The sequence below is a fragment of the Engystomops pustulosus genome, chromosome 4 (assembly GCF_040894005.1).
Source record: "Engystomops pustulosus chromosome 4, aEngPut4.maternal, whole genome shotgun sequence".
Classification (NCBI taxonomy): domain Eukaryota; kingdom Metazoa; phylum Chordata; class Amphibia; order Anura; family Leptodactylidae; genus Engystomops; species Engystomops pustulosus.
Window position 1 is genome coordinate 213,915,766 of NC_092414.1, and position 12,025 is coordinate 213,927,790.

At 51.3% G+C, this 12,025-nt stretch overlaps 1 protein-coding gene across 1 annotated transcript; it reads right to left on the bottom strand.

Annotated features, from left to right (window-relative positions):
- Nucleotides 1-1,484: 1,484 nt before the first annotated feature.
- Nucleotides 1,485-9,694, bottom strand: COPS6 (COP9 signalosome subunit 6). Its single transcript, XM_072149886.1, has 10 exons — nucleotides 9,538-9,694; nucleotides 5,748-5,873; nucleotides 5,080-5,211; nucleotides 4,875-4,963; nucleotides 3,982-4,044; nucleotides 3,849-3,896; nucleotides 3,659-3,773; nucleotides 3,468-3,560; nucleotides 2,317-2,417; nucleotides 1,485-1,715 (listed from the first exon to the last, which is right to left on the bottom strand). The coding sequence occupies exons 1-10, from the start codon at nucleotides 9,587-9,589 to the stop codon at nucleotides 1,575-1,577; spliced, it is 960 nt and encodes a 319-aa protein (XP_072005987.1). The 5' UTR covers nucleotides 9,590-9,694; the 3' UTR covers nucleotides 1,485-1,574.
- Nucleotides 9,695-12,025: the final 2,331 nt, after the last annotated feature.

Genomic DNA, 12,025 nt, shown 5'->3' on the forward strand with positions numbered 1-12,025 from the left:
GTGTAAATGCATGCAGCAATCGATTACTATGGCTGCCGAGGGGAGGCTAAAAAAAATGAATTTCCCCTTTACCTAGAACTAAACCTGTTTGATTGGACATTTTGGGACACAGTGACACCTATCAATGTTAGTTCTTCCCAGTACTTAACCCTGTAATGGAAAATATAACTTTTTTTTGCCATTTTGAAAGATATAAATTCAATAAGCGATGAAAAGTTTGTACAGTCTTAAATGGTAGCATTGAAAACCTCAAAAATGACATTACGCTCCGTGCACCAAAGTATGAAAAAAATTATTAGAGCCAGAAATTTGGCTTTGTTATTCTGAAACTTTTCAGTACTTTGCAAAAGTTTTTTTTCTCATTATCTGGCTCCCTGTCAGCAGCATGTGCTGAGTCCCTGGGGAGTAGTAGCTGTATCATGTCTCCCAGTCTTCTCCACACCAGCCCCTGCCTGCTCAATGCACAACATGGAGGAGACTGACTGCCCGTGTCTCATCGCATCCAGCTCCCTCCCCCCCCCTATACGTCATGTGCATATGGGAGGGAGAGCAAGAATACATGACACAGGCTGCAGCTGCCCCTCTACGGAGACTCACCACACACACTCTGCTTGGCTGGGTGCAAGGTAATGAGAAATAAACATTTATAAAGTAGTGCCAGTATCCATATTGACAAAAATCAGCATATCATAAGATATTTGAACCTGTCACTGGCTAAATAAGACATTCGGAGCTTGGAGGGAAAACTGGAAGCAATGTGCAGGACTCTGACAGAGGTGAAACAGCAATGACCCGGAGTCAGAGGCTCTAATGTTCACCAGTGAATTCTGGGATATTAGGACACTTGGAAATGCAGTGAAGAGGAGCATGTAGTTTTTTTGCCATCTGGTCTCTGACCTTCAGAGCTGCTCCCTCTCCCCTCTCACAGCATTCACTCTCAGAATGCAGCTATAGACCTGCATTACATGTAGTGAGGACAGATACCGGGAGGGAATGAAACTTTGCCTTTTTTTTTTTCACACCGGTTCCCTCATTCCCTGGTGCAGACTCCATAACAATCTGGTGTGAAAGCACATCTATGATGGGGTGGGACTTTTTGGTGCTTTTCCCCTCTCACAGCAATCAGTCTCAGCATGTAGTTGTAGTCTTGTATCACATGTAGTAAGAACATAAATTCCTCCCTGCTCTGTCTTTTTCTCCTCTTTGTTGTGGTGGGGGAAGGCTTTATGACAGCACTGCTCCCTCTCCCCTCTCGCAGCGTTCAGTCTCAGAGGGCAAAGCTTCTCAATCTACTTTGTTTTATGGTACAAGCTGTTTATACTTAACAAAGTCTCCTAACTGTGGGGAGGGGAAGAGGGGACCCAAACTTATACCACAACCTTTCTACAACCACAAGACATAAGTAGTGGGGGTACAGGACCATATGAGGGGACACTGGCTCCTCCTCCATGACTCAGAGCATAACGGGCAGCAGCAGGCGCAGGTCACATGACTGCCAGAGGCGTTTTATTTCCAATAACATAAGACAGGACTCCAGCACAGTCCTCATCACTAGTCCTTTCATATCCCGGGGGTCAGAAGAAGAGGCCGCGCATCCTCCGCCCGATCCCCTGACGGTCGTACAAGATGTTGAATTTGTTGACGAACTGGTTCATGGTGTTGCAGGTTTTGGTGATGGTCCCCAGGTAGGACATCAGCCCCACGTCGTTACATTGCTGTCGGAGAGAGAAGTTCATGATTAGAAGACAAAGAAACCTGGTCTTTTACAGGGCCGAGGGGGCGCTGCGCTGGCTACCCGGGCCTAGGGACAGGGCCGAGGGGGCGCTGCGCTGGCTACCCGGGCCTAGGGACAGGGCCGAGGGGGCGCTGCGCTGGCTACCCGGGCCTAGGGACAGGGCCGAGGGGGCGCTGCGCTGGCTACCCGGGCCTAGGGACAGGGCCGAGGGGGCGCTGCGCTGGCTACCCGGGCCTAGGGACAGGGCCGAGGGGGCGCTGCGCTGGCTACCCGGGCCTAGGGACAGCGCCGAGGGGGCGCTGCGCTGGCTACCCGGGCCTAGGGACAGCGCCGAGGGGGCGCTGCGCTGGCTACCCGGCCTAGGGACAGGGCCGAGGGGGCGCTGAGCTGGCTACCCGGCCTAGGGACAGGGCCGAGGGGGCGCTGAGCTGGCTACCCGGGCCTAGGGACAGGGCCGAGGGGGCGCTGCGCTGGCTACCCGGCCTAGGGACAGGGCCGAGGGGGCGCTGCGCTGGCTACCCGGCCTAGGCAGTGACGTGCAGATATTGGGCTCCAGCAGGGGGCGACACTTCTGTACTCACATCATAGAAATCTGTCTTGAACTTGTCTGTGCTGAGGACGGGGAGGCAGTGGCACAGGGCGGACGCCTCCCGCAGGATCTCGTGGTTGAAGGGAACCTCTCCTGCAAGACATGGAGGAGGGGTCAGGGGGAGGGGCACTTACCTACAAGACACGGAGGGGTGAGGGCAGGATGAGGTACTGGAGGAGGGGGGACACTTACCTACAATGCTACCTACAAGACATGGAGGGGTGAGGGCAGGATGAGGTACTGGAGGAGGGGGGACACTTACCTACAATGCTACCTACAAGACATGGAGGGGTGAGGGCAGGATGAGGTACTGGAGGAGGGGGGGCACTTACCTACAAGACATGGAGGGGTGAGGGGGAGGCAGGACGAAGCACCAGAGGAGGGTGGGGGACACTTACCTACAAGACACGGAGGGGTGAGGGGGAGGCAGGACGAAGCACCAGAGGAGGGTGGGGAAGTAGATAAGGAGGAACTACACAAAATGGTAGGAAACTGGGCACATGAAAAACTAATTATACAATGATACAAAATGAACATGTGCTATTCCAAAATATATAATCTTTATTCAATATAAACACAACAGATATTACACACCAAACCAAAAAACCAATAAAAACATTTAAAAAGGAAACAAAAAGTCCTCTATACAAAACCCAAGGGAGGTTAGGACCCACGATACAGTCCATCAAAAAGCAGCCCCTCCCTACCCAGCCCCAAAACCCTCAGCCTGTCGAATAGCAGCTATATACCAGGTAGATCGGGATACAAAATGTCTGTACTGTAGAAATATGGTAAATATAAAACAAAGGATGATCAGCAGAGAGGGGGAGGGGCGATTGGTGGGAGTCGCTGAGTATAAATACCTGTACAGATAAATGGTAACCGGTGTGGAGCGCCAAACTACCATACGACAGGCTGAGGGTTTTGGGACTGGGTAGGGAGGGGCTGCTTTTTGATGGACTGTATCGTGGGTCCTAACCTCCCTTGGGTTTTGGTTTGGTGTGTAATATCTATGTTGTGTTTATATTGAATAAAGATTATATATTTTGGAATAGCACGTGTTCATTTTGTATCATTGTACCAGAGGAGGGTGGGGGACACTTACCTACAAGACATGGAGGGGTCAGGGTGGGAGACACTTACCTGCCTCGGCCGCCCGCACATACTCCAGGATGAGGCGCACTCGGCTGTGCAGCATCTTGATGGCGCTGTGCTGGGCGATCAGATGTTCTGCCACTACAAGCACACAACATGTCAGCAGATGCAGCAGAGCCAGGGGCCCTGGGGTTCGGGCCCCTGGGGGCGCCGGGGTTCGGGTCTCTGTGACCTCTCACCTGTGGAGTTTTCTCCGCTGCCGGTGGCCGTCATCCGGGCCACGTGGTCCACGCCGATTCTCTCCGCCTCCTCTGTGGCCAGGGTGTAGGGGAGCTCCGCCAGTAACATGGTGGCCTGCGGGGGGCGCACATGAGTCACCAGGGACACACAGCTCCTGCTGCTTCAGTGGCTGCGGCCCCAGGTACTTACCTCTCCATTCACTATGTCGATGACCGACTCGTAGACACTGACCGGCAGCTGGGAGGAGACAAGAGATCATCATACAGGGTGGGGCATAAGATGTGGGAGGGGCTACAGGGGCGGGGCAGGGCCGGGTACTTACATCCGTGTGCTTGGTCATGGGGTTCAGCTTCAGGAAGAGCGGAGACTCGATGATCTCACACACCTGAGGGAGAGGGGAGGAGCTTAGAGAGGAATGCTAATGAGGGGGCGGGCAGTACCGCCTCTGTTTCATCATGGGAACAACCAGGATGGTGCTGCACTGCATTGTGGGAGATGTAGTGTATGCACTGTATGCATCCAACTCTGGAGGTGAGTGGAGGATAAGGCCTGATGTGGCTGCAGCTTTGGATGGGAGTGGAGCATAAGGCCTGATGTGGCTGGAGCTTTGGATGGGAGTGGAGCATAAGACCTGATGTGGCTGCAGCTCTAGATGGGAGTGGAGCATAAGACCCGATGTGGCTGCAGCTCTGGATGGGAGTGGAGCATAAGACCCGATGTGGCTGCAGCTCTGGATGGGAGTGGAGCATAAGACCCGATGTCGCTGCAGCTCTGGGTGCGAGTGGAGCATAAGACCCGATGTGGCTGCAGCTCTGGATGGGAGTGGAGCATAAGACCCGATGTGGCTGCAGCTCTGGATGGGAGTGGAGCATAAGACCCGATGTCGCTGCAGCTCTGGATGGGAGTGGAGCATAAGACCCGATGTGGCTGCAGCTCTGGGTGCGAGTGGAGCATAAGACCCGATGTGGCTGCAGCTCTGGGTGCGAGTGGAGCATAAGACCCGATGTGGCTGCAGCTCTGGGTGCGAGTGGAGCATAAGACCCGATGTGGCTGCAGCTCTGGGTGCGAGTGGAGCATAAGACCCGATGTGGCTGCAGCTCTGGGTGTGAGTGGAGCATAAGACCCGATGTGGCTGCAGCTCTGGGTGTGAGTGGAGCATACGCTCTGATGTGGCTGCAGCTCTGGGTGTGAGTGGAGCGGGTGATCTTGGGGTACCTGTTTGTGGACGTGGATGTCGGAGGTGTCGGGGGGTCCTCCGGTCGTGTACCAGCCCAGGAACTCCATCTCCTTGAACACCTGCTTAACTGCGGAGACACCAGAGAGGGTGGGGTCAGGTGACGTTGTGGGGCCCCGATGTCTGCTGTACCCCAATATCAATAGCGCCCCTCCCACCTCCAGGCCCCGCCCCCTTGGCACTCACACTGCTCCTCCTTGGTGTAGTAATACTCCTTGTTTATGGTGATCTTGTCGTCCGTGATCTGTGACAGGAGCTCAAACGAGTTCATCACCTCAATGTTCCTCCCCTCCTGCTTCCCGATCAGCGCCCCGATCACTGCAAGAGAGGCGGGGCATGCATGATAGGGGGAGGGACCATGAGGAGGGGAGGTACCATGAGGAGGGGAGGGGGGGATGAGAGCGGCAGGTACCATGAGGAGGGGAGGGGGGGATGAGGGCGGCAGGTACCATGAGGAGGGGAGGGGGGGATGAGGGCGGCAGGTACCATGAGGAGGGGAGGGGGGGATGAGGGCGGCAGGTACCATGAGGAGGGGAGGGGGGGTAAGGGCGGCAGGTACCATGAGGAGGGGAGGGGGGATGAGGGCGGCAGTTACAGGAGGGGGGGAGAGGTTGGGATGAGGGCGGCAGGTACCATGAGGAGGGGAGGGAGGGATGAGGGCGGCAGGTACCATGAGGAGGGGAGGGGGGATGAGGGCGGCAGGTACCATGAGGAGGGGAGGGGGGGATGAGGGCGGCAGGTACCATGAGGAGGGGAGGGGGGGATGAGGGCGGCAGGTAACATGAGGAGGGGAGGGGGGGATGAGGGTGGCAGGTACCATGAGGGAGAGGTGGACATAGAGGATCTGCTCTTACCCTGCACGGGTCGTCCTTCCTGGGACCTCATGCGGATCCAGTGGTCGGAGATGTTGAGGATGACCAGAGGATGTAGAGCCACGGCCACGCTGCCAGTGACACCCTGCGCCATCACCGAGGGGCCGACTGCAGGGAGACAAGAGAGTCAGAAACAGAAACACTCACATCAGGGGGCACATATACTAAGGGATTTACAGGTTCTTTTAGGTGTAGACTCCTTATAAGAAGTGTCCGCACCTCTAGTGTATCACACGTGACCCTTGTGTGGCGCAGCTGCATTAGACCCCATGCCACACAAATTAGGGGCAGCGCCAGCGGTCAGCTGCACCGAGCGCCGTATTTAACACAAAGTCCGTCCCGCGTCCTTGTAGCACATGTAGTACTGGTGCGACAGATTCTTGGTTTCTGGCGCACGATCGTTATACATGGGCAGAGAACTTTTACTGCAGGTTCCCACATTCTTAGTAAATGTCTCCATGTCTTATACTCCAGTCACAGCTAAAGCTGCACTTACATCATGTATTATACTCCACAGGTGCATAAACTTTATTGCTTCATTCCTGCTGTGGTATTATGTCTAATACTCCCCTCTCCTGCCGTATCTAACACGCACAGCTCTGCTCCATCTCCCATCTCTCCCCTCTCCTGCTGTATATAACACACACACACACACAGCTCTGCTCCATCTCCCATCTCCTGCTGTATATAACACACACACACAGCTCTGCTCCATCTCCCATCTCCTGCTGTATATAACACACACACAGCTCTGCTCCATCTCCCATTTCTCCCCCTCTCCTGCTGTATATAACACACACACAGACAGCTCTGCTCCATCTCCCATTTCTCCCCCTCTCCTGCTGTATATAACACACACACACAGACAGCTCTGCTCCATCTCCCATTTCTCCCCATCTCCTGCTGTATATAACACACACACAGACAGCTCTGCTCCATCTCCCATTTCTCCCCCTCTCCTGCTGTATATAACACACACACACAGACAGCTCTGCTCCATCTCCCATTTCTCCCCCTCTCCTGCTGTATATAACACACACACACAGACAGCTCTGCTCCATCTCCCATTTCTCCCCCTCTCCTGCTGTATATAACACACACACACAGACAGCTCTGCTCCATCTCCCATTTCTCCCCCTCTCCTGCTGTATATAACACACACACACAGACAGCTCTGCTCCATCTCCTATCTCTCCCTCTCCTGCTGTATATAACACACACACAGACAGCTCTGCTCCATCTCCTATCTCTCCCTCTCCTGCTGTATATAACACACACACACACACACACACAGCTCTGCTCCATCTCCTATCTCTCCCTCTCCTGCTGTATATAACACACACACACACACACAGCTCTGCTCCATCTCCTATCTCTCCTGCTGTATATAACACACACACACACACACAGCTCTGCTCCATCTCCTATCTCTCCTGCTGTATATAACACACACACACACACACAGCTCTGCTCCATCTCCTATCTCTCCTGCTGTATATAACACACACACACACACACACACACAGCTCTGCTCCATCTCCTATCTCTCCTGCTGTATATAACACACACACACACACACAGCTCTGCTCCATCTCCTATCTCTCCTGCTGTATATAACACACACACACACACACACACACACAGCTCTGCTCCATCTCCTATCTCTCCTGCTGTATATAACACACACACACACACACACACACAGCTCTGCTCCATCTCCTATCTCTCCTGCTGTATATAACACACACACACACACACACACAGCTCTGCTCCATCTCCTATCTCTCCTGCTGTATATAACGCACACACACAGCTCTGCTCCATCTCCTATCTCTCCTGCTGTATATAACGCACACACACAGCTCTGCTCCATCTCCTATCTCTCCTGCTGTATATAACGCACACACACAGCTCTGCTCCATCTCCTATCTCTCCTGCTGTATATAACGCACACACACAGCTCTGCTCCATCTCCTATCTCTCCTGCTGTATATAACGCACACACACAGCTCTGCTCCATCTCCTATCTCTCCTGCTGTATATAACGCACACACACAGCTCTGCTCCATCTCCTATCTCTCCTGCTGTATATAACGCACACACACAGCTCTGCTCCATCTCCTATCTCTCCTGCTGTATATAACGCACACACACAGCTCTGCTCCATCTCCTATCTCTCCTGCTGTATATAACGCACACACACAGCTCTGCTCCATCTCCTATCTCTCCTGCTGTATATAACGCACACACACAGCTCTGCTCCATCTCCTATCTCTCCTGCTGTATATAACGCACACACACAGCTCTGCTCCATCTCCTATCTCTCCTGCTGTATATAACGCACACACACAGCTCTGCTCCATCTCCTATCTCTCCTGCTGTATATAACGCACACACACAGCTCTGCTCCATCTCCTATCTCTCCTGCTGTATATAACGCACACACACAGCTCTGCTCCATCTCCTATCTCTCCTGCTGTATATAACGCACACACACAGCTCTGCTCCATCTCCTATCTCTCCTGCTGTATATAACGCACACACACAGCTCTGCTCCATCTCCTATCTCTCCTGCTGTATATAACGCACACACACAGCTCTGCTCCATCTCCTATCTCTCCTGCTGTATATAACGCACACACACAGCTCTGCTCCATCTCCTATCTCTCCTGCTGTATATAACGCACACACACAGCTCTGCTCCATCTCCTATCTCTCCTGCTGTATATAACGCACACACACAGCTCTGCTCCATCTCCTATCTCTCCTGCTGTATATAACGCACACACACAGCTCTGCTCCATCTCCTATCTCTCCTGCTGTATATAACGCACACACACAGCTCTGCTCCATCTCCTATCTCTCCTGCTGTATATAACGCACACACACAGCTCTGCTCCATCTCCTATCTCTCCTGCTGTATATAACGCACACACACAGCTCTGCTCCATCTCCTATCTCTCCTGCTGTATATAACGCACACACACAGCTCTGCTCCATCTCCTATCTCTCCTGCTGTATATAACGCACACACACAGCTCTGCTCCATCTCCTATCTCTCCTGCTGTATATAACGCACACACACAGCTCTGCTCCATCTCCTATCTCTCCTGCTGTATATAACGCACACACACAGCTCTGCTCCATCTCCTATCTCTCCTGCTGTATATAACGCACACACACAGCTCTGCTCCATCTCCTATCTCTCCTGCTGTATATAACGCACACACACAGCTCTGCTCCATCTCCTATCTCTCCTGCTGTATATAACGCACACACACAGCTCTGCTCCATCTCCTATCTCTCCTGCTGTATATAACGCACACACACAGCTCTGCTCCATCTCCCACTGTATATAACACACGCACACACAGCTCTGCTCCATCTCCCATCTCTCCCTCTCCTGCTGTATCTAACACGCACACAGCTCTGCTACATCTGTACATTACAGGGCCCCCAGCCAGACACATGATACTTGGGGCCCTTCAGTCATGATAATAAGCACAGAAACTGAACAGACACATCAAAAAAATCGCTACAAAATCGCATTATACGCTGTAAAATAACAATAAACTGACGTCACTTCCTCTACACATATGACTGACAGGTGGGTAAGCCAATCACAGCCTCGTATTAGACATAGGCCCGCCCCCTACATCACGCAGCCCAGCAACCATGCTTCCTCCCGGCCCTGTCACCGGTTCCGCGCCTCCGCTGCTCTGCCCCAGCCTCTCACACATTCCTCGGGCTCCAGCACCCGCGGGGCACTCACCGACGCCGTCCACCTCCATCCCACTGCCGTTAGAAGCCGCAGCAGACGCCATCTTGCTCCACCCGGCGCGCAGCTTCCCTCACTGCGGCTGTGAAGAACGAGAGCGGAAGTTTGCGCATGCGCGGGAGGAACGGTTTCCTGCGCCTGCGTCGGTTGCGTGCGGTTGTATTATATATGCTGCCTGTAGGGGCGCTGTAAGACCAGTTATCTCTGTCCCGCCAAAAATATCCCGACATCTCATCCTGTATAATCCTGAGGTAAAAGCAGAACATCCTGTCACATCCATCTTCAGAAAGATTATCACAAATGTATTCATTTCTAGCTAGTTCCCTATTCCTTGTCAGTCTGATTTTAGGAATATAATGCCTCTTTAGATGATGTCCATGTATAACCACAGCATCTAACCACAACTATATCCCAGATAGAGTTTCAGGGTGCGGACACACGTTTCTGCGTTTTGTTTGCGTTTAACGCATGCGTTTTCAAACAAAATGCACACGTTAACATCGCACTGACGCAATCGTTTTGTAAACGCAAGGTCGACAACAATGTAAGTAGGCAAATCTCCTCTTCAGCTTTTTATAAACGCACGTGTTAAACGCAAACCAAACGCAACGTGTGACGGCAGCCTCAACTTTAATAATAGCCTTAAAACAAAACACATCTCATGGCGCTCACCCGACATAAAAATCATTCATATATTCGTAATTAATAAAAACAGGTTGTCTATGGGCACAGATATCGACCCTATTGTGTACTCAGTCTGGGATTCAATATTCCCTATCTGAGGAGTTCGGGAAAGGAAAGTTCTACTGGTTGCCCCACAACAATTAAGTTAGTGATGTGGTTGTGCGGATATCACAACCTAACAAGTTACATCTTACTCTTTAACGAAGGTGCGGCCCAGCCGGCGTAGAGGGCAAACTAGTCATCTGAATCGCAGCTTGTACGTCTGTTTTCAGGGGGTACAGTTCACGTTAAATCCACCCCCCTCACCTCCCTAGTCCTGGTACGTTACACTGTTTTGGCCAAGCGTTAACGTTAGGATAGGCCGCACATCTGACTTCAGAATACTCTCTAGACAGAGGAGATTATGGACAAGACATTGCAAAGTCCCCAGGTCCTGTAAAACGAGCCCAATCGTCCCCCTCCTCCGGCGTTGGCACGAGGCTTTTATTTCGATAAGCTTTGTTGGGTTTGTGGCCAAACTTTGGTGTCATTGGCTTACAAAATTCTGCACGTAAAGGGGCGTTCCAGTGCCAATTCGGACCATGCACCAGATTTATTACTGCAACTCGACATAATTGTGTTGCACGCCCCATGTTAAAGGTGCACACTTCCCGAGTAGTTTAGGGGCCGCCAGATTATTGACCACCGTATTCAATAGTCTGCTACATCCTGCACATGAGTGAGGCAAACTGCACGTACTGATAAATCTGCCTATTGTCCCAGAGGTCTGTGTGGTTTGTTCAGATGCAACTTTTTAGATGTTTCTCTATAGGAAGAAGCAGCTTTCTACTAGAGACCTTTATACCCACACCATATGTGCTCAGTTTCCTGTACTCTCCTGAACATGTAGCATCATAACTGAGGCCTGCATCCTATTGTATTTTTTGCCGTTTCTTTAACCATTGTACGGTCTGACCGCTGTCCACTTCTGAAGATTGTCCACGGCTTTGCCAATCAGGAAGATATATTCAAGAGCTTCCATGTGAGGAACCAGTAGAGATACAAGCTAGCCACTCCAGCTATGTTCCTTTAGATGTTCATTGCGTTGCTTAGAAGAATTCAACAATTTTCTACTCCGCGTCATAGGCTTTTTGATTGAAACTTTAAACAGATGAAGCCAAAACATCCTTTTACAACCAATTATTCTGTTCGAAGGGAAACTTTGGAAAGCTAACAAAAAGGGGAACACTCTGATCTCCTTACTGCCCAAAAGAAAAGAACAGAATCAAGTTTTGTTTTGTGAGGGGAGGAGGGAAGACTCCTGGAAGAAGAAGAAGTAAAGGAATAGGAGAGAATAACTGATCCATAGATTCATGTCATCCTTCTAAGAAGCCGGAGAAATCGGGATCATCAAGTCTAATGCCAGGAAGTCGGCCACAAACAAGTGGATTCTACAGATCATCGAGGAAGGATGTTCAATCGATTTTCATCATCATCATCAATATGATAAGCAATTCCACTTACTACAGGAGCACGAGAGAAAGTTCCAGGTGTAGAAAAATGATTGAGAAGATGATAAAGTCTAATTATAGACGTCTTTTACCTAAATCCTTGTATAAAGATCATCGATTTCACAAATGGAAGCTAAAGAGAGACCGTGTGCTGGCGTCACCGAACATCACGGACCTACACATCCCCAGAAATGAAGAAAAGGGGTATCCATCAACATTTCTGGTTTAGAATCTGTTACCCTAAGTGGCTTGTAGTAGTTACATCAGACTTTGAAGAACATCTTTCTATTGGATTCCTTTATAGACTG